Consider the following 19,689-nt stretch of genomic DNA (forward strand, 5'->3'; position numbering starts at 1 on the left):
ATAACTAATTGACTGCCTTTGTAAACTCAACTATCTGATATTCACACTTTTACACACTCTCTCTCTGGGTTAAGGACAGAAAACTTTCTGTGCTACTCAAGAATGAGATCTCAAATGAGAAGGAACAATGCCGTGAACTTTGCCTGGAAAGAAACAGTCCTCCACAGCCCTGCCGGTTTCAGATGTGACTGGTAAATATGGACTTTTAAATGGGCTTATCCAAATGACATCCTCACATGAATGAGACAAACAGAGAGAAACCCATATGAAAGGTCCTTTTGGAAATGACATAAAAGAAGAAACGATTGAGACAAGGGAGTCAAGAGGTGTGGTAAAAGAGAATGGGTCTCTTTGTGGAGAGGCTGTAGATGACTGTCTGCAAATCACTCCTAGTAAGGTAGCACTTTTAAGAATGATGGCGAAAGGACTGAATATTTAGGGATCTGGGGATGAGGAGATGAGTAACAGAGATTGATAAACTCGTGAAGATGCAGAGCTTTATAGGAGGGAAGGTAAGAATCTGGCTGTAACATGGTGACTCAAATACCTATCTTTGACAAATGTTGGGGCCAGTAAACTTGAATGTGTGTGTGTGTGTGTGTGTGTGTGCTTTGACTTCTCCCAGCAACATCACGAGGTAGGCAGGAAAAATATTTTTATCCACATTTTATGATGAAGAGAAATTAAGTGACTCATTCAAAGTCCCAAGATGGTGAGCAATGAATTTGAATTCCAGACACTCAGGCTTTGTGTCTATTATATGTTCCTCTATAATATGCTAGTACTTTGTACAACTACTCAGAATGAATGTAGTAGTGTGTGTGGAGACTAGGTGAGGAAAATTTCATGTTTCCCCCATCCCCTTAAAAAAGTTGGTTGGCTTGACCAGGTGAAACGGCTCACTTCTGTAACTCCAGTGATTTGGGAAGTCAAGGTGGGAGGATCACTTGAAGCCAGGAGTTTGAAACCAAAGTGGGCAACACAGTGAGACCCTATCCCTACCAAAAATTTTAAAAATTAGCTGGGCATGGTGGTTCATGACTGTTGTACTAGTTACCCCAGAGGCTAAGGTGGGAGGATTGCTCAAGCCTGCTGTGATAGTGCCACTGCATTCCAGCCTAGATGACAGAGCAAGACCCTCTCTCAAAAAAAAAAAAAACAAACCAGTTGGCTGGCCTTTTAGTGAGTTAACTTTCTCTCCTCCTCCAATGGTTGCAAAGCCTCAGAACTTTGCAGAATGGCTCCCGAAAGGGTTGGTGGCTGCCTGGACCTGTCAGTGGGGGCAGCTAATGACCCCTAAAGGCACACTGCCTTCAGTGTGTAGGAACTCTTGGAGCACCATGTTCCTGCCTCCTCTGTGAGATATTGAGAACCTCCAGGGTGCTCCTTTTATTTATTTTATATTGATACCCAGGGCCCTGCAAAGCAATCCACATTACTCAGAATCCTTCATGCCCCACCCCCAAGCCCAACAACAGGATGTTTGCAGTATTAGTCACTTACTCAAAGAATATTCAATTATTTCTGTGCATCTTTCTTTTTGTTCTACCAGATTTTCTTTTTTAATTTCTCAGCTTTTTAGGAAAAAAGTAACATGACACATTTACCTCCAAATGTGGAGGTGGGTGTCTCAGCAAGAGGCGCTCAGGAAAAAAATGCATTTGAAAACTGCAATTTTTGGCTGCTGGTGCCAGATACAGCCACCTCATCTCTTGCTTGAAACCCAAACAGGGTGACTGCCAGTCAGGAATTCCAACCAGCTGGTGGGATTGGCCTAAAGCATCTGACAAAGGGATCCCTTTCCTCAACAGCAACTTCCCCACCTCTTTCTCGCTCCCTTTTGCTTGAGAATGCACAGTTTTGCACTTGTCCTTCATACCAATAACTGGAGGGTGGGAATTATTCAGAAAGCCTGTGTTCGACACCCCATCTGTTCATTTCTGACAGCAATATATAATGTAAGGCTATAAAAACTTGAAAAATAATGCAACATAAAAAGGGATTGACTCAGCTCCAAGAGGCCATAAATGGTAACAAATACCACTGGATGATTTATTTCATGCTGCAATCTTTACAGTAAGTCATCTTTCAGACATTTCCTTGTGACAGGTTTTAATAATATTAATGCCCAGAGCAATCCAAATCATCGCCAATAGACGTATTTATCAAGCTGCCAATCCGAGTAAATGAAATTCTATAAGCAATAATGTAACATGTTTAAAAGAAGCTAATAAAACAAGTCAGCAGAGAAATATTACTTCAAAGTATTCTCTCCCTCTAATCCAGTCCTGCATGTTATACAGCCAAAATGCAAATCTTTCCATACTTGATTTATTGCTCCAAAAATACCAATGACCTTTTCCCAAGCTTCTGTATATTCACTCTCATACATTCATAAAGCCTGCAGTACATCCTGCCAGAGTTGCTGCACACTGGAGTGCTTAGCATTTATTGTTATGTTTGTCCTGCTTTTACGCAAGTACTTGATTGGCGGCTGGAGTGAATAACATCTAAGTTTCCAAACCTTATTAAAATGTAACAAATACCCTAACCATAAACCAATCTTTTACAGTGCCCACTTGAGGCAGGCCTTCCAGAAGATCTGAGAAAGTGACTTGAGCAAAGTCCCAGTGATTTACTATTATAGTTGCCAGGTAAATTTCACCTGAGGGAAAGCCAATCTGCATTTTCCTTCAATCAGGTTTGCTTTGCTTTGTACTAATTTTTTTTCTTATTCCTGCAGATCACAGTACGCCAGCTGTTGAAGCATTCGGCATTTCAAATGCAGCTCAAGATCTGCCTCCTGCAGGAAGCCTTCCTTATTAATTTCACTATTTTTCTGATCTCTAGCACAATACCTGACCCATCCCTCAACACAGCTTTCTCATTCATAAATTCACGAAAGCACAATGCATATCAAAGGCACTCAACAAATATTAGATGGAAATATGCTCTGCATTAATTTATTCAATCGATTCTGCAATTAATTGATGGCTAATTTTGCTTGCATACCAGACACATACTTCTCAAGGTTAGATTTATACCACAAGTGTGTGTTATACCACTGTGTACCTAGTAGGTATAGCAAAAATATAATTTTATACAAAACTATAGCATATTATGTGTATATATATAACATAAAAATATATTTTTATATATCTCATATATTTCATATATATATATACACGCACATGCACACACACACATGCCTGAATTGCACAAGTACTTGATTGGCAGCTGCAGTGAATAACACCTAAGTTTCCAAGCCTTATTAAAATGCAAGAAATACCCAAGCCATAAACCAATCTTTTACAGTGCCCACTCAATGTAGGCCTTCCAGAAGATCTGAGAAAGTGACTTCAGCAAAGTCCCAATGATTTACTATCATAGTTGCTAGGTAAATTTCACCTGGGGGAAAGCCAGTCTACATATCCCTATATATAAAATTGTTCATAAATAATATATAAAACATATATAATGTATTAAAATGTATTATATATTTATATACATATACAATCTTATATAAAATATGTAAATACTTTTAAGCATTATACTGTCAATTAAGGCAGATATGCATGTATAATTATATTTTATATATATAAAATATACACATATGGCCTAATTGATGTGATAATGCTTAAAAGTATTTTTTTACTATGGCTATTGTTTTTGTGTTTATTTGGAATAAATCCTTTGGCGTTTCTTCCAAGTCCGTGTCTGCACTTCTTTACTTCTTTGAGAACTATTTCATCCCCTACCCAATGGTCAAGTTTGTTCCCAATGTCTCCACTTCCTGATATAACACAGAAAGCTGACTTGACTTGAGTCAATCGGATACTCTCGTAATAAGAAACAGAGAAACTGAGAAGCTAGTCACCTAGTTTGTGAGCAGGGATATGAGTTCAGTACAGGGACAACCACCTGCTGCTTTACAGAGGTAAAGAAAGTCTTTGTGCAGTGTGAGGTCTACACAACAGCTCATGTGGACCCACGGCAGAGTGCAGCTGAGAGGGCATCCTCCTTGGGTGGGGCACACAGATTTTCCATTCCTGGTTCCAGTCTCACCTGAAGGCCAACACCACTTTCTCCCTTAGAGTTTTTCTGATCTGAAATTCCTTATCAGAAATTTTCTTGTCTTTATTTTTAATTGGTTTATCTTACTTGCAATTAATTGGGCATTATTTAAAATATTTATATTTTATTGCTAAATTAGCTTTTTAAAATACCACGAGAGGCACATTTTTGTTTGAAAAGAGATCATTCCTTATAATGAGAAGCTAGATATTTTTGGGATGTTAATAAAATACAAAATCCTTTTCATCTTGGTAATCTGGGGTATTTAGAATTGAGTTTTGGAATATCCTTGGATGGCAGGGAGAATTTATTAGGCAAACATGGGAAGACAGAAACACATTCTATGTATACACACAGGACCAAGGCAGATAAGAAGTATAATGCATATTTGGACAAGTGAGAGGGTAGAATATAGTTTGAGTTAAGAGGGCTTTTGAGAGATAGAAACTATATAATAAAGGGCATTGTTAAGGATTTTGATCTCATTCTTAAGGGCATGGAAAAACCATTCCAGGGAAGCAGTATTTCACATTTTCATTTTTGCTGCATCCCTCAAGCTGTGATATAAAAACAGAGAAGAAGGGACAAGTATAGCTATGGGAAGACCACACCAGAGGATATTTCAGTGTTTGTCTAGGAAGAGAAGATGGTAGCTTGATTTGGGATTAGAATTAAAAATGGAAAAACTAGGCCAGGTGTGGCGGCTCATGCCTGTAATCCCAGCACTTTGGGAGGCTGAGGCAGGAGGATCACCTGAGGTCAGAAGTTTGAGACTAGTCTGGCCAACACAGTGAAACTCCATCTCTACTAAAAATACAAAAATCAGCTGGATGTGGTGGTGGGCACCTGTAATCTCAGCTACTTGGGAGGCTGAGGCATGAGAATCGCTTGAACCCAGGAGGCGGAGGTTGCAGTGAGCCAGGATCGCACCATTGCACTTCAGCCTGGGCGACAAGAGTGAAACTCTGTCTCAAACAAAAAACAAAAAAAAAAAAAAAGGAAAAACTAGAGATTCAAGAAATTCTTAGGAATAAAATAGAGAAAGCAAGAGGGTTGACTGAACTGAGGAGAGAAACCCTTCTCACATCTTCCTCACTTGATTCTATGAACCCTTAACCCACCTGCTAGCCCAGGTGTGAACAATCTGCAGCCCCTTCTGGGTTCACATTGATCATCTGCTTTGCCCTTTGTTTTTGCTTATTTTAGAGTGTGTTTCTAAGTGCAGGTAACAGAAAGTTAGAGAGAAATCAGGTGCTTGGGAAAAGTGTTGATTTTATAATTGTATTCTCTAATTTGGTATAGTAAATTATTTTTCCAGAATCCAGTTGCTCTTCCTACTTCTCTGTTTCTTCTCTTGTCTCCTCACCTCCTTTCTGCCTCAGTGCTCCCATCACCAACATCTGGCCTTGTGTACGTGCTATGATTCTTAGGGTGGAAACAGACAAGCGAGGGGGTGTATTATTAGACAAGGTTTTGAAGAAGCCTCTTATCCCCTGACATTTTGATATCCATACCTACATACACACCCACCTTGGAAAGTACTGTTTCATCTCTTCTCTACTCTTATTTCTTGGCTTGAAAAAGTACTAGAACCAAATGTAGTGGGTGCAAGGTGAACTGAAGAAGAGGAAAGGAGGAAGAAGGGGAATGAGGAGGAGAACTTGAGGCAGCTCCACAGATCTGGAGGTAAGAATCTGGTGTAAGATTCTGGGTAAGAATGTCTGGTGACAGAGCACCTCATTAGGAATGCCTACCCTGCCCTGTCTCCAAGAAAGAAGATGGTTCTAGGTGGGAAGATAGACCTTGAAAGACTGTTGGAAGGAGGGATAGAATCAGGGTTGACAGAGATGATCTGCTTGTATAATTATACAAAGATGTTTCTTCTGCGATCTTATTCCTGATTCCCTAAAGATTGAGAGTCCTCTGACATAGCTCTTGGACTTTGAAAAACAGAAAAATGTAAAAGCCACCCAGGATGGTTCCTTGTCTGTTTTCTTTTTTAATACATTCACTCAAATCTTTCCTGATTAGCTTTAAAGAAACCCAGATAGCATCTATGTAGAGAAGTCAAAGCCTTATGCCAGTGGGTTCATAGATTTTTTATTTTTATATATTTATTTATTTTTGCCTAGCTCTGAACTTGTCCTGGGTGGCCCTACGGGATGCATGATGGAAATTAATTAGTTTGAGTGGGACCTGGGTTGCTGTGGGAAGGAGATACTGGTACTGTTCCTGGAAGACTAAACTCACAAGCCAAGCAGATACCTGGCCCTGAAAATCCCTTCAAATTGTCTTTTGCCTCTGACTTATCTCTAAGTCTCTTAAAACTGGTTTCCAAGTTTTAAGATTCATTAAAGAATTCCTGAAAAGAATAAAACAGAAGTCAATTGACAAAAAAGAAGGCACATTGTCCAAGGTCCTGGCAGCAGATAACTATGCTGTGGGCAACAGCTGAAACCAGGGATTTTTAGAAAGATCTCTGCATATTTATATTTATACCTAAACAGTGTAAAATCCAGGCACCAGGCTTGACTGAGTATAAAATCAAACAATATTTCAGTTGAAGCAAAGCCAGCTAATATGCATGAAAATATTTTTCTTAAAAATATTGTTTTATGAACTAGAACAGTGTGGCTATTCCTCAAGGATCTAGAACTAGAAATACCATTTGACCCAGCCATTCCATTACTGGGTATATACCCAAAAGATTATAAGTCATGCTGCTATAAAGACACATGCACACATATGTTTATTGCGGCACTATTCACAATAGTAGTGACTTGGAATCAATCCAAACGTCCATCAGTGACAGACTGGATTAAGAAAATGTGGCACATATACACCATGGAATACTATGCAGCCATAAAAAAGGATGAGTTCATGTCCTTTGTAGAGACATGGATGCAGCTGGAAACCATCATTCTCAGCAAACTATCGCAAGAACAGAAAACCAAATACCGCATGTTCTCACTCATAGGTGGGAATTGAACAATGAGATCACTTGGACACAGGAAGGGGAACATCACACACTGGGTCCTATTGTGGGGAGAGGGGAGGGGGGAGGGATAGCATTAGGAGATATACCTAATATAAATGACGAGTTAATGGGTGTAGCACACCAACATAGCACATGTATACATATGTAACAAACTTGCATGTTGTGCACATGTACCCTAGAACTTAAAGTATAATAAAAAAAATTATTTTATGAACTAGAAATTTTAATGTGCTCTTTACTTGTAATAAAATGCGAATATAAAGGTATTAATCATAATTATTACATGCAATAAGTAAACAAAAACTGGACATTTTTATTTTGGAAGGTCACTTGCATTGTTTTCAATTACAAACTCATATCACTGGATTAAAAGGCTACTTTGAATCAAAGTCTGTAAATTTTGCCACTCCTTATTTTTGGCTCTTCTAGATCTCCCAGTATATATATAATATATCTGTAATGTGCGTGTGTGTGTGTATATATCTGTAATGTATATGTTATATATAACATATATAATATATAACATAACCTATATAACATAGTATATGTTATTATGGATTATATATTATATATAACATAATATATAATAAAATATACAATACATTATATAGTATATCTGTAATATATATTATATATCTGTAATGTATATATGTAACACATGTAAGTATTGGTATGTATGAATAAGTCATACATATGTGTGTATATATATACACACATACATGTGATTTATTTTGATTGTTTCTTATGTGGCAACACGAAAATCTTCCCCTAAAGCGTAATATATCTGCAATATGTGCACTAGCAATTCTAAGAAAATGCATTAAAAGATTTCTTCCATTATCTAAACAGAACATTTTAGAAGTTTGGGACAGACTGAAAATGGCAGCTTCTTTCATACTTATACATGGCCTTATGATTTTTTTTAACTAGCTTTTTCCCCACTGGTACCTCAGATGTAAATGAGATATAATACCACCTACATTCATTAGGAGGAAACCAGGAAGCAGAAGGGCAGCAATCTGGCTGGGTTATGATTGGAACTGGGCTTAGAACCCCTCTGGGAGGAAGAGAGGGGTTCTAAGGAAGGAACAGAACCCCTCTGGGAGGAAGAGAGGGGTTCTAAGGAAGGAACAGAACCCCTCTGGTGGAACAGAGAGCAGGGAGGGAAAGGGACATTCGAGGAGAAGAATTTGTTAAAGGTGCCTTTTCTTAACCTTCTCTCGGCAAGAAAGATTTTCCCAATTAAATGGGGACTGTTACAGACTCCATACTCACTTGTTCTTGATGTTTATTTTTAAATGTATAAATAATTGTGTGAAAGCCAATAATATATTGTGTTGGGTAAGCTAATAATCTATAGTGTTGGGTAAACAGCCTTTATATTTGATGCTAAGTTGAAGAGGACAATGATGGTTGTGTCCTCACCTGACACACAGATACCCCAACACCCCTCATGAGATGAAGCCCAGCTCAGGGATGATGCCACCAAGATCTCCTACCCAGGGAGGGCACGTGGTGGCACCTGTGCCTGGGACGTCACATGAATGTCCTGCCACTCTGTACCATCTTTCAGTGAGGATAGAGTGGCGCTCCCACTATCACCCTGTGAGCAGAGGAAACTCCAGATTTTAAAATGAAAATGAGGGCTTATTTCTTATCTTTACATAAGGACTGCCCCACAGAATTCTATATAATAATCTACTCATTTACAGTGTAAAACAGAACAGCATTTAGGAAAAAAAAATGCATTTCCACATGTTTTAAGGAACATGACTATTGCTTAAAGCGAGATGGGCTTATAAATAAAAAAGAATGGTGACTACTCGGCTTTTCCTGGGGCTTTGAAGAGAATTGAGTAGGTTTCCAGGGAATCAGGTTATTTGGTTTACTTCTTAGCACTATCTTCAGCAATATTTCAGAGTGAAATAAGTAAAATATCTGTTCCTTTTCATTTGGCAGCAGAAAAGATCCAGGGAAAAAAATAAATAAGAAATATGTAATCCCCACGGTGTAATCCCACGGTATGGAAACTTACTTCTCTTAAATACCTCCCTCTGGCATAATTGACTTTTCATGTGCATTTTAATAATGATATTTCAGCAGGTTGCAAGAGATTTTTTTTCCCTCCTGTTGTTGTTGTTGTAAATTATGACTTGGAAAAAAAGTGTTATAAATCTAATTACATTTTCACTTATATTAACAAGTCAGCACAATCTTCCAGCATGTTTACCAAGCAATTCCAATATTTACAGCTGACCTAATTGGTTGTGGGGTAGAGGCAATGAACAATATTTTATTGTCCTGATCGTTGCGCATGTGCTGAAGAGAGCTGCCAAGTTGTAAAGCTGCCCAGCAACCCTGAAGTTCTGCCTGCCTTGTGCTTGCAGTCGTCAGCCAGCTGTGGAACAGAGAGCAAGGAGAGAAAAGGGCGTTCAAGGAGAAGAATTTGTTAAAGGTGCCTTTTCTTAACCCTCTCTCAGCAAGAAAGATTTTCCCAATTAAATGGGAACTATTACAGACTCCACACTCACTTGTTCTTGATGTTTATTTTAAAAGGTATAAATAATTGTATAAAAGTCTATAATATATTGTGTTGGATAAGCCAATAATCTATAGTGTTGGGTAAGCAGCCTTTATATTTGATGCTAAGTTGAGGAGGACAATTATGGTTGTGTCCTTGACTTTCACTATCAAAAGTGGTGTGGTCTTTAGGAGCCAAGCATGGGTCTAATACAGGTGGAGAATTCTTATTTCTCTTATCTTTAAAGAAAAGGTTGGGAGTGGGGGCTGGGGGAAGGAAAGAAAGAAAGTAATTATTCTTAGTAGGCAAGGACCACATTGCTCCCTGGGGAGAATGAGACAGGGTCTACTTCTCTTACTACTAAAAGTGAATTCTGCTGCCACTTTGCCACCCCCACAAGATGTAAATTGTTGGGTTTTTTTGTTGTTGTTGTTTGTTTGTTTTTTGAAATGGAGTTTTGCTCTTGTTTCCCCGGCTGGAGTGCAATGGTGCAATCTAGGCTCACTACAACCTCCACCTCCCAGAGTCAAGCGATTTTCCTGCCTCAGCCTCCCGGGTAGCTAGGATGACAGGTGTGAGCCACCACACCCAGCTAATTTTTTGTATTTTTAGTAGAGACGGGGTTTCACCATGTTGGCCAGGCTAGCCTCAAACTCCTGACCTCAGGTGATTCACCCGCCTTGGCCTCCCAAAGTGCTGGGATTACAGGCATGAGCCACCGCACCCAGCCCAAGATGTTAATTGAAATAACATTTATCTCTAAGTCCTCTGTCTTACCTACTCAAACTGTTGGTGTTAGCACAAATGCAGAATTTTAATATAATTTTAGCAGAAAGCTGCTTTGCGGTGACTCTCCAGACCTTGGGTTCAATTATTTTATGGGACACTCCTGCCTCTTGCATAGCGATAATTGCTAGCATTTATTTAATGCTTACTATTCAATGCTGGGAACTTCTCTCAAAGTCTTATACTTAATCTTTTCATAATTTCTATGAGATTGGTATTACTTATTTTACTGAGTGGGGGATCTGAGCCACAGGACAGTAAGTGACTTGCTCATGGTCACAGAGCATGAGCATCACAGAGTTGTGATCTGACACTTCACAGTTTACTGCTGGAGCCCCCACCATAGTTATAGGGTGGGGCAGTGTCCCCCTTTATCCCTCATTCTGAAGCCAAAAAGCTAACATAGCATAGCATGCGATAGGCTTCGAGATGTGGTATTGGACATACACAGAAGACTCTTGTTGGAGGTCGTCTACAATTATACCTCCCCTTTATGGTGATACCTGAAATCTGTTAGGGCTTTGTTCCTTAGCTGAAGTCTCTGATCCATGATGAAAGGGAAGCTGCCCCAGAGGGGTTAATATTTTATTCTTCTGTTTTTGCAAATGAAGTTTTAGATAATAGATGTTGATGAGGACATTAAAGTGTCTGGGGACTGTGAGCCCCTGAGAAAGACGATGGTAAGGTGTTACTCGGAGGGCAAATAACACAAACTGAAAATCAGTGCCATTTCCCTACTTCACATTTGTTTTCCCTTGGAAACTATGCAAGTCATGTCTCAAGGCCTTGAAGAGAGTTTTACTTAGAAACAGTGACTAAGCTTCACATAATCTTCACCTTGTCTTATAGAGTCGGTCTTTTATATCTGACCCTAAACAGACCAGGTCTCATTCCTGCCTTTTAGGAGATTATAAATGAGATGAAGAATAAAAGCATGCAAATACTAGTTAACTAATGCAAATAAATATATGCACTCAGTAAATGATCAGTCATCCCATCGTAATTTTTATTGCAATGATCTGAGGGCCACTTCCTCATCTTAGCAACCAGCCAAATCAATTTCCATACCCATAATTCCAGGAGAATTGGTTTTTAGTTTTTTAAAAGACCTGTCCACAGACTCACAAAGATATTTACAAAATGCCTTGTCCCTCCTTTATTATAGTCTGTTAAGCTAGGCAGGATGAGGGAGATGAGAGTAATGGAAGAGATATGCTGAGTTTTCCATGATACAGTTCTGATGCTTTTATGAAGCCTAAAGCTATCCTTCTGCTATTTTTAGGCAATAACAATAAAATGTTGTTTGTTAAACTAAAGAATCAGTTTATTCAATACATACTTGATAAATTATTGCGTGCGTGCTCTCTCTCTCTCTCTATATATATATATGGTACTTTGCTAGGATTGTGGCACATTGCTTCTCAAAAATGGCATTTTTGCCTATGAATACAAAATAAGAACTAGAAAAGAGGTATTTAGAGGATCTGAAGGAAAATATCAAGTCATCTTTTCAAAATTCTTATTTCCTGCCACCCTAACTCTTTCATCTGTTTTTGGAACTCAGGCTCATTGTGATTAAAAGTATAGTTTCTATACGTATATGTGTATGTTTATTTTCAATCCTACCCCTAGAATATCCCCCATAATTATATGAGAATGTATTTTGTCCTGCTATCTTCTTTGGTCTTGCTATTGAGACCTGATGAAAATATTTATTAAACTTCATTGCAGACACATAGCCCTGCTAGGGATCCTGGTGGTCCCAAATTACACCATCAATTAAAATGAGAGAAAACATATTTTAGGGGTCCTAGAATCTCAGGTGGAAAACCATATAATGGGAAACATAAGTGCCAATTGGACTCTTAGGGAAAGGTAACTCTGGAAGATGAAATACTGGCCATATAGTGTTACGTGAATGTAGCTTTCCAGAACATGATTTGAAATGCTACAGTAAAGGTACCACTCAATAGGCACATATGAATGAAAGAACCAGAGAATGCTTGTGATTTCCTAGTTATGGGCTATATTACACTCAAATAGGAAAGTCTATGCTTGTCTGGAGGGAAAGTAGTTTTAGAAGCTTAATATGAAATAAGAAGGGATAAAAGGAATTGCTCAGATAATCTCATCTGAACAGTTTCTGTCGAAAGCTCAGAAATGACATGAAAAGAGCCATGTACAGTGATTGGTATCCGATCTTCTGCCCCCCGCCCCCAGGTGGACCCAGAGCCTGGCTCTCAGTAGGAGTTCAGACATCACTGAGGCTAAAAGATGGGGATTCTCTTGCCTGAATAGTTTGGGACACAGAATTCGATAAAGTGTACAGAACTGAGAGTAAAAGGGGAGGAAGGGCTTGGCTTCTTTTCCTGAGACAACATGGTATGTATGGCAGAGGAGGCATGAAAGTGAGAGGTCATAGGAAAAGGTGTCTCAGGAGTCAGGCCTGGGCATAAATTATGTAGGGCTGGAAATAGATGTGCCAGAAAAGAAACAAACAACTTCTCCCAGTTGGATTGATCCTCTTATACCCTTACGGCCAGTGCACTACTTACTAGCAAGCTTCCAGCTTGGCAAAGGCTATCCTGGCAGTCCTTCTGGATGGACTACCGTTTGGTTGGAAATGAAAGACTGCCATGGGATGACTGGAAGGCACTGGAAAATAGCCAAGGAAGGAGCTGGAATTGCCATGGAAAAGAATGTTCTGGAGGGAGAATGGCAAGTTATAGGCAGACTTGGACATGGCAAAGTGACCTTACCAATGCGAACTACTGCAACATAGATCTTCACTGAAAACCCTGCTGATATGCTTGCCAGGCTGGTGGTCTATAGATGGTGATTGTGGACAGTGAATGAAATCTTGCGAGGTCTTGAACTCTGTAACCTCTCCTCTAAAATGTGAAAGAAAGTGGTAGCAAAAACGTAGAAGTCTAAGAACCAGAGACATGATGGCAGAGGGTGACAGGAAATACAATGACAACAACAGAATGAAACATTTTTCACTTGCTGTATTTTCACTATGTATATTAGGCACTACTTAAGAATTGAATCAGTCCTGTCTCAACCAATCCTTACAACATTTCAATTAGATTCTAATACCATGTCATTTTACAGATGAGAAAACTGAAGCTTACAGGCTAAGAAGATGGCAATCTGGAACTCACGTCTGCCATAGGTGCTATTGCTCATGGCTAATATTTGTGGACCACTTATCCTTGAAAGAACTAAGGCTGGCTTGGACACTGGCAAAGAGAGAAAAAAATAGCATTTATGGTCCCTGGTATCTGTAAAAGAACATAGAGAGGATGGAGATGATGTTGATATTATAAATGTGATCTCATTCATAGATACCATCAAGACATGGTGAGAAAGGATGTTATATGGAAAAATATTTAGATTTCAATATGGGCCATAAGGTGACGTAAGCAGACCCAGTGGGGAGAATTTCCAGGGAAAGACTGATAAGGCCAAACAAAACAAGTATTTCTGTTAAAAATGTTTCCCTCTCCTGGCTCAGGTCTGTTATACAATGCTTGGAAATTTCTGCCTTGTTTCACCAATTAAATATCTTTCACCATTCACTTGAGATTATTCACATCTACTTTTTAGAAACTTGGATAATTTATTGTGGTTATGGTGTTATTAGTCACAACATCATACAAATTAGTTGTATCTAAACCTTTTCTTTCTAATATCTAATTAAAATCAGTTTTACCAAAGAAGAGAGTTTTGATAGAGAAGAAGCAGAGAATAGTAAATAATTGTGTAATACATAGAATGGGCAAAACTGTCCTAACTCACCCAAAATGGAATGGCCAAGGTAAAGAAATTGGAAGCTAGGACCAGGGAGCTCCGGAAATGAATGAGATTCATGTTCACTTACAATGAAACACTGCACAGGTCTAACTTTATCTCCCTGAAAAGAAACAGGAAATACTTTCTCGCTCTTATATCATATGATCCCTTGATTTAAGGACATAAAATTCAAGTGAATAGGGCTAATGTTTGTTTACTTATTCATTCAACAAATATATATTTAACTACCATCTATTAAACAGTCTTTTGTGTGCTAGACTGACAACATAGCTGCTATTTATAACACTGCTTATTCTATGGGAAAAGAAAGACACCAGGGATACCATAAAATATTCGACAATAACTTTTGTATAAGTTAGAGCTGTCTGTAGTGCTTTAAGTACTAAGAATAGAAAATAGTAGTTTCTGAACTTACTGGAAAACCCACTGGTGGCCTGAAGATTACATCTTTAAAAATATCAAGCTCATTGTCAGCAAAACTATAAATAATATTATGTTGCTTTTGATTTGTGAATGCAAGACTATTAACGCATAAAAAATGGATCACAAATAGCACATACCACATATTTCACATTTTTTTCCCCAAAATGCCTACTAATCTCTATTAAGCCATCCAGCTTATTCTACCACTCATTGTTGTTATGGCAAACATAGATCCACTAGACACATGTTGCCAGTTTGCTAGCTGGAACTCCCTTTGCCCTACAACATAAACACAAAACAAACACAAACTCTTTTCTATGGTACTAAGAGGGAGTACTATACCACTGACTCGTTAACACGGTATGTAAGTCACCCGAGCTAACCAACCCCATTGATAAAATATCACAGAGACTTACCCTCAAATGGAACATATTTGTTCAAGGATATACCACCATCTAAAAGATTATGCAGTGTGGCCTTTGTTTATTTATTTAAAGCTCTTTAACTCACGCAAACATACCTTGATTTTGAATTAAGAAGTGCAAGGGAATTAATCATCAGCTTTAGCAATCATCTGCATGGGTTACTATCACAGTCTCCGGTCTACTTGGGGTCAAAAGCATATTTAGGGATCCCCAACCAGAAACAGGGCTGACAGACCAGGTCTGCAGATGAACCAGGTTATCTGGATCCATTCTTCTTTTAGACGCCTGCTTTAAACCATTTTCTTGTTTATTACAGACAAGGGGAATTAAAACCAATGGGAAAAATTCTGATATGTTAAATTACTTTTGTTTTAACAGCTGTGCTAAAGAATAAAAAGAAAAGCCAGTGAAACTGAATGGGTAAAATTACATTTGAGAATTTTCTGTGGCGTTTGATTATCCATGGCTTGCCAACCCTTTACCATCACAGAGAAGACGTGGGAGAGAATAAACAAAAGCACAAACGTGATTGGAGCATTTTCTGTGTTATCACATATGTTGTGTTTATGTGTTCACAAACAATTTTCAAATTTGAATCATGTTTTTATGACAACTTTGCATTAACATAAACATAGTGTACACACACATGCATGCATGCACAATACCAAAATCCAAGACTGTGTTCTTGATAAATTTGAGACTTTCCCATGACACTGTACCGTGCATTCTCTCCTCTTGTCAGGCTGGCTAGCTGCTACATGGAAAATGCCACATTCCCCCCAGGCTTTATCCATGTCACACTATTCACAGGAGTTGAGATTCCCACTGTCTCCCACCTTTCCAATTCCCACCCCCCACAGAAAGCTTTCTAGAACAATCTTTCCAGCCCTCATTGACCTTGTCTTCCCCTACCTTCTGCCAGAACCACCAATGTAGCACTTGAAAGAGTACCACTTTATTTGGCCTCTGATTGATTGACTGATTGATTGGGTCTTATTATGTGTTTATTTTGAACTGCAAAAACTTTTTATTGTGAAAGTTTTCCAACTTTTTCCCTTGTATTTTCTAGGGAAGAAAATTAACCTATCTTTTCTGTATATTTGTACTGATGCATAATATTTGTACACATTTATGGTGTATACGTGATATTTTGATATGTGTGTAGAATGTGTAATGATCAAGCCAGGGTATTTAGAATACCCATCACCTCACGTGTGAACCCTTTCTTTGCACTGGGAGCATTTTACATCTTCTCTTTGAGTACTTTTTAAATATGCAATATATTGTTGTTAACTATAGTCAATTTACTGTGCTGTCAAAAACTAGCACTTATTCTTTCTTTGGCCTCTGATTCATTTTATGTGAATTCATCTTGTTTACCCATCTAGACAGCATGGAAGTTGAAACATGATTTCTATATTTACAAAAGCATCAAGCATGGTGCCTACTTAGCACGTACAGGCTACTCAATAAATGCCTATTCACCAACCACTTTTGGAGAAAAAGCATCTTCAGATTCCTGTGCTCATCTGTGACTGTTTTGTTGTTGGAAATAGCCAGGCAAAATCTAGGTCCCTGAAATGCCCCAAGACCTTTCCTTCAACTAGTTCTCAGTGCTTTCCCATAGGCTATCTCATCCACTTTATAAAATCTGGGAATGGAAGGCAGGAAGGGCACAAACTGTAATTCCTGGACTTTTATATTGCTCTTAGAAAGTGCATAAAAGGGAGGGAAAATTGGTGGCTCAGACGTTTGACTCCCACCCCACCTTTGGTAGGATACAGGAAAATTTCCATTAACCAGACCCAACAATCCAGAATCCTCAGGTAAACAGAAGAGAACTGTGTGTTAAAAGAAATAAGTAAATTGTGTCAAAACCAAGTACAAGTAAAAGATTTATTGCGAAATCTACATCATTGGAAGGCTCTGCACTTATTACACTCTCGGCCCAATTTCAAACATCTTCCTGGCTATAAGAATTGATCATTGCAATAATAAGAAGCATTTAATGAGGACATACCAGCAGCCAGGAATCAAGCAAAGTGATTCCTTGGTACCCTTTGATCAACAGCTCCCCATTTCCCCCACCCACCACTTCTGAAAACTACCACTCCACTCTGTTCCTATGGGTTTGGCTATTTTAGAGTCCACATATAAGCGAGATCGTGCAGTATTTCTTTTTCTGTGTCTGGCTTACTTCACTTAGCATAATGTGCTTTAGGTTCACCCATGTTCTTGCAAATGGAAGAATTTCCTTCTTTATTAGGACTGAATAATATTCTGTGTGTGAGTGTATGACATTTCGTTTATCCATTCTACTTTTTTTTTTTTTTTAATTGACAGGCTCTCGCTCTGTTACCCAGGCTAGAGTGCAGTGGCATGAACACAATTCACTGTAGAGTAGAACTCCCAGGCTCAAAAAATCTTCTCATTTCAGTAGCCCAAGTAGTTAGGACTACAGCTGTGTGCTACCATGCCTGACTCATTTAAAATTTTTTTTTTTTTTTTGCAGAGACAGGGTATTTCTATATTGCCCCAGGATGGTCTTGAACTCCTGGGCTCAAGCAATCCTCCCAGCTCAGCCTCTTAAAGCACTGGGATTATAGGTATGAGCTGCTATGCCCAGCCCTATTCCATTCATTTTCTGAATAACACTTAGGTTGTTTCTATATCTTGGCTATTGTGAATAGTGCTGCAATGAACATGGGAGTACAGAATTGTCTTCGAAATACTGATTTTGTTTTCTTTGAATAAATGCCCAGAAGTAGGATTGCTGGATCATATAGTAGTTTTATTCTTAATTTTTTGAAGAACTTGCATATTATTTTCCATACTGGCTGCAGCAGCAAAGTGCTTTAAATACCTAATCTCATTTAATCACTATAAAAAACCTACAAAATATTTATAACATCGTGTAATGCCAGGGTATAATGACTCTTTGATAATATATTTACCCTTAGATAATCACAGTTTTTAATCATCAAAGATCTTCCTGGTATATTATCCCTAATAAACTGAAATGTTGTCAAGATATTACAGAGTTATTTTCACTGAAGTTTGGAATGATAGAACATTTGGATTGCCCCTCTAATTAAAATCAACTAAGTAGATCACCCTCCTCCAACTCTGCTTTCTGGTTAGTGGAGGTTTCAGTGTACTAAAAAGCTGCAAGGAAAAGGGCAGGGAGGAGGGATTTATTGCCCATATTTTGCAGATGCAAAAACTAAGGCAATCACATCTTGAATGTATTGGAAATGGGGGACTGATTAACAACAGAAAAGCTATTTGGAGTTGCTAAAATTTGTCTCTAACTTACATTTCTAAAGTGCCTGAAAGGTGGTCTGAAAGAAAGTTGGGTATTTACCTTTTGGGTTATTATGGGTACGGATGATTTGAGCAATGGAAGAAAGAGGTATATCTGATTAGCTTAATGATATAGGCGAGGTGGAGATGATTTCACTTTGGGGAGGAACGATTCCTTTGGTCAGCATAGGAGTTTATAAATACAATATATTACAATGGTTTAAATACAACATATTACCCCATATATATGTGTGTGTGTGTGTGTGTGTGTGTGTGTGTGTGTGTATCCCACTGAGTCTCAGAAAAACTATAGGAGACCAGGGTTCTCTGCAGCTCTTACCTGGTGGTGAAGTCTGATATTCTTGAAGGGCTTGCATGTACCCTTGGAGGAGAATCCTGCCCTGCCATATGAGAGGAGAGCCCCTTCATACATTTTTTCACTATCTTTACCGCTGGCACTGCAATAGGATAGAAACCTCAGTGAGTTGGCACATCTCTTCACAAGGGATTTTTGGACTATTCCCCTTGGCTGAGTCATTTATAGACCCTTGACTAAGGAAAGGCTGGGGAGTCTCAGCTACAGCCTAGTTCTAAGAGGATGAATTGTAGCAAACTCTTTGGTTTCCTTCTACAGAATTAGGGAGTGCGAAAGGATTTCAATTCCATATGGTGTGTTTAAAATAAGTACCTACTGAGTAGCTGTTGCACCTTTCTAATCCATCACCCCTCCCATTTCACCCAAGTGCATTTGAGGAGCCTTCCTGCTACAGCATGTCTAGAGGCACCTTAGGACGCTAAGAAAGCATCACTCTACAAAAATCCTGTCTCCTTCCTGCAGATGCTGCCCAGGCTTGCAGTTCATTCTGCTTGGACATCACCTCCTTTTGCTTTATGTTTTCTTTGAGGCTTTCTTTATTATTAATTTTGACTTTTGAAGAATCTCGATCTTACAGTAGATGCATATCAAAGCCTTTGTATATTTCCAAATCTGGAAATAACACAAAAGGAAATAATTTTCTCTCCTGCAGTATAGGGATACTACCATGACTTTATGAAGGGTGATTATAAGGACACATGCAAGAATGTTGAAATTAATAGATTCAATGAGCACCATGAAGCCACTTTAATATGGAAAAATGTGACAGGTGAGCCAATACTTCTTCCTGTACCTATATGTTGATATGTAATCATGCCGTTCTTATCCTGGAAACCAGATTCAACCCAAGAATCATTTTCAACCATCTAGGCTAGGTAGGCATTGTCACACAATAAGAATTTGCACTTGCTGTTGTGACTTTTAAAAAACCTATTCTAAACAATGCTTTGCAAGTTAAATATTTCTC

The 19,689-nt window shown here is 38.6% G+C and overlaps 1 protein-coding gene across 2 annotated transcripts in view; it reads right to left on the bottom strand.

Moving 5' to 3' along the window:
* KCNU1 (potassium calcium-activated channel subfamily U member 1) overlaps nucleotides 1-19,689 on the bottom strand; it is a 162,347-nt gene that overhangs the window by 59,057 nt on the left and 83,601 nt on the right. For both annotated transcript variants that reach the window (XM_050801679.1, XM_050801678.1), the window contains exon 19: nucleotides 18,687-18,804. In XM_050801679.1, the coding sequence (XP_050657636.1) occupies nucleotides 18,687-18,804 (118 nt within the window). The remainder of the gene's footprint in view (nucleotides 1-18,686; nucleotides 18,805-19,689) is intronic.

Source organism: Macaca thibetana, chromosome 8 (assembly GCF_024542745.1).
Source record: "Macaca thibetana thibetana isolate TM-01 chromosome 8, ASM2454274v1, whole genome shotgun sequence".
In the NCBI taxonomy this organism is placed as follows: Eukaryota; Metazoa; Chordata; class Mammalia; order Primates; family Cercopithecidae; genus Macaca; species Macaca thibetana.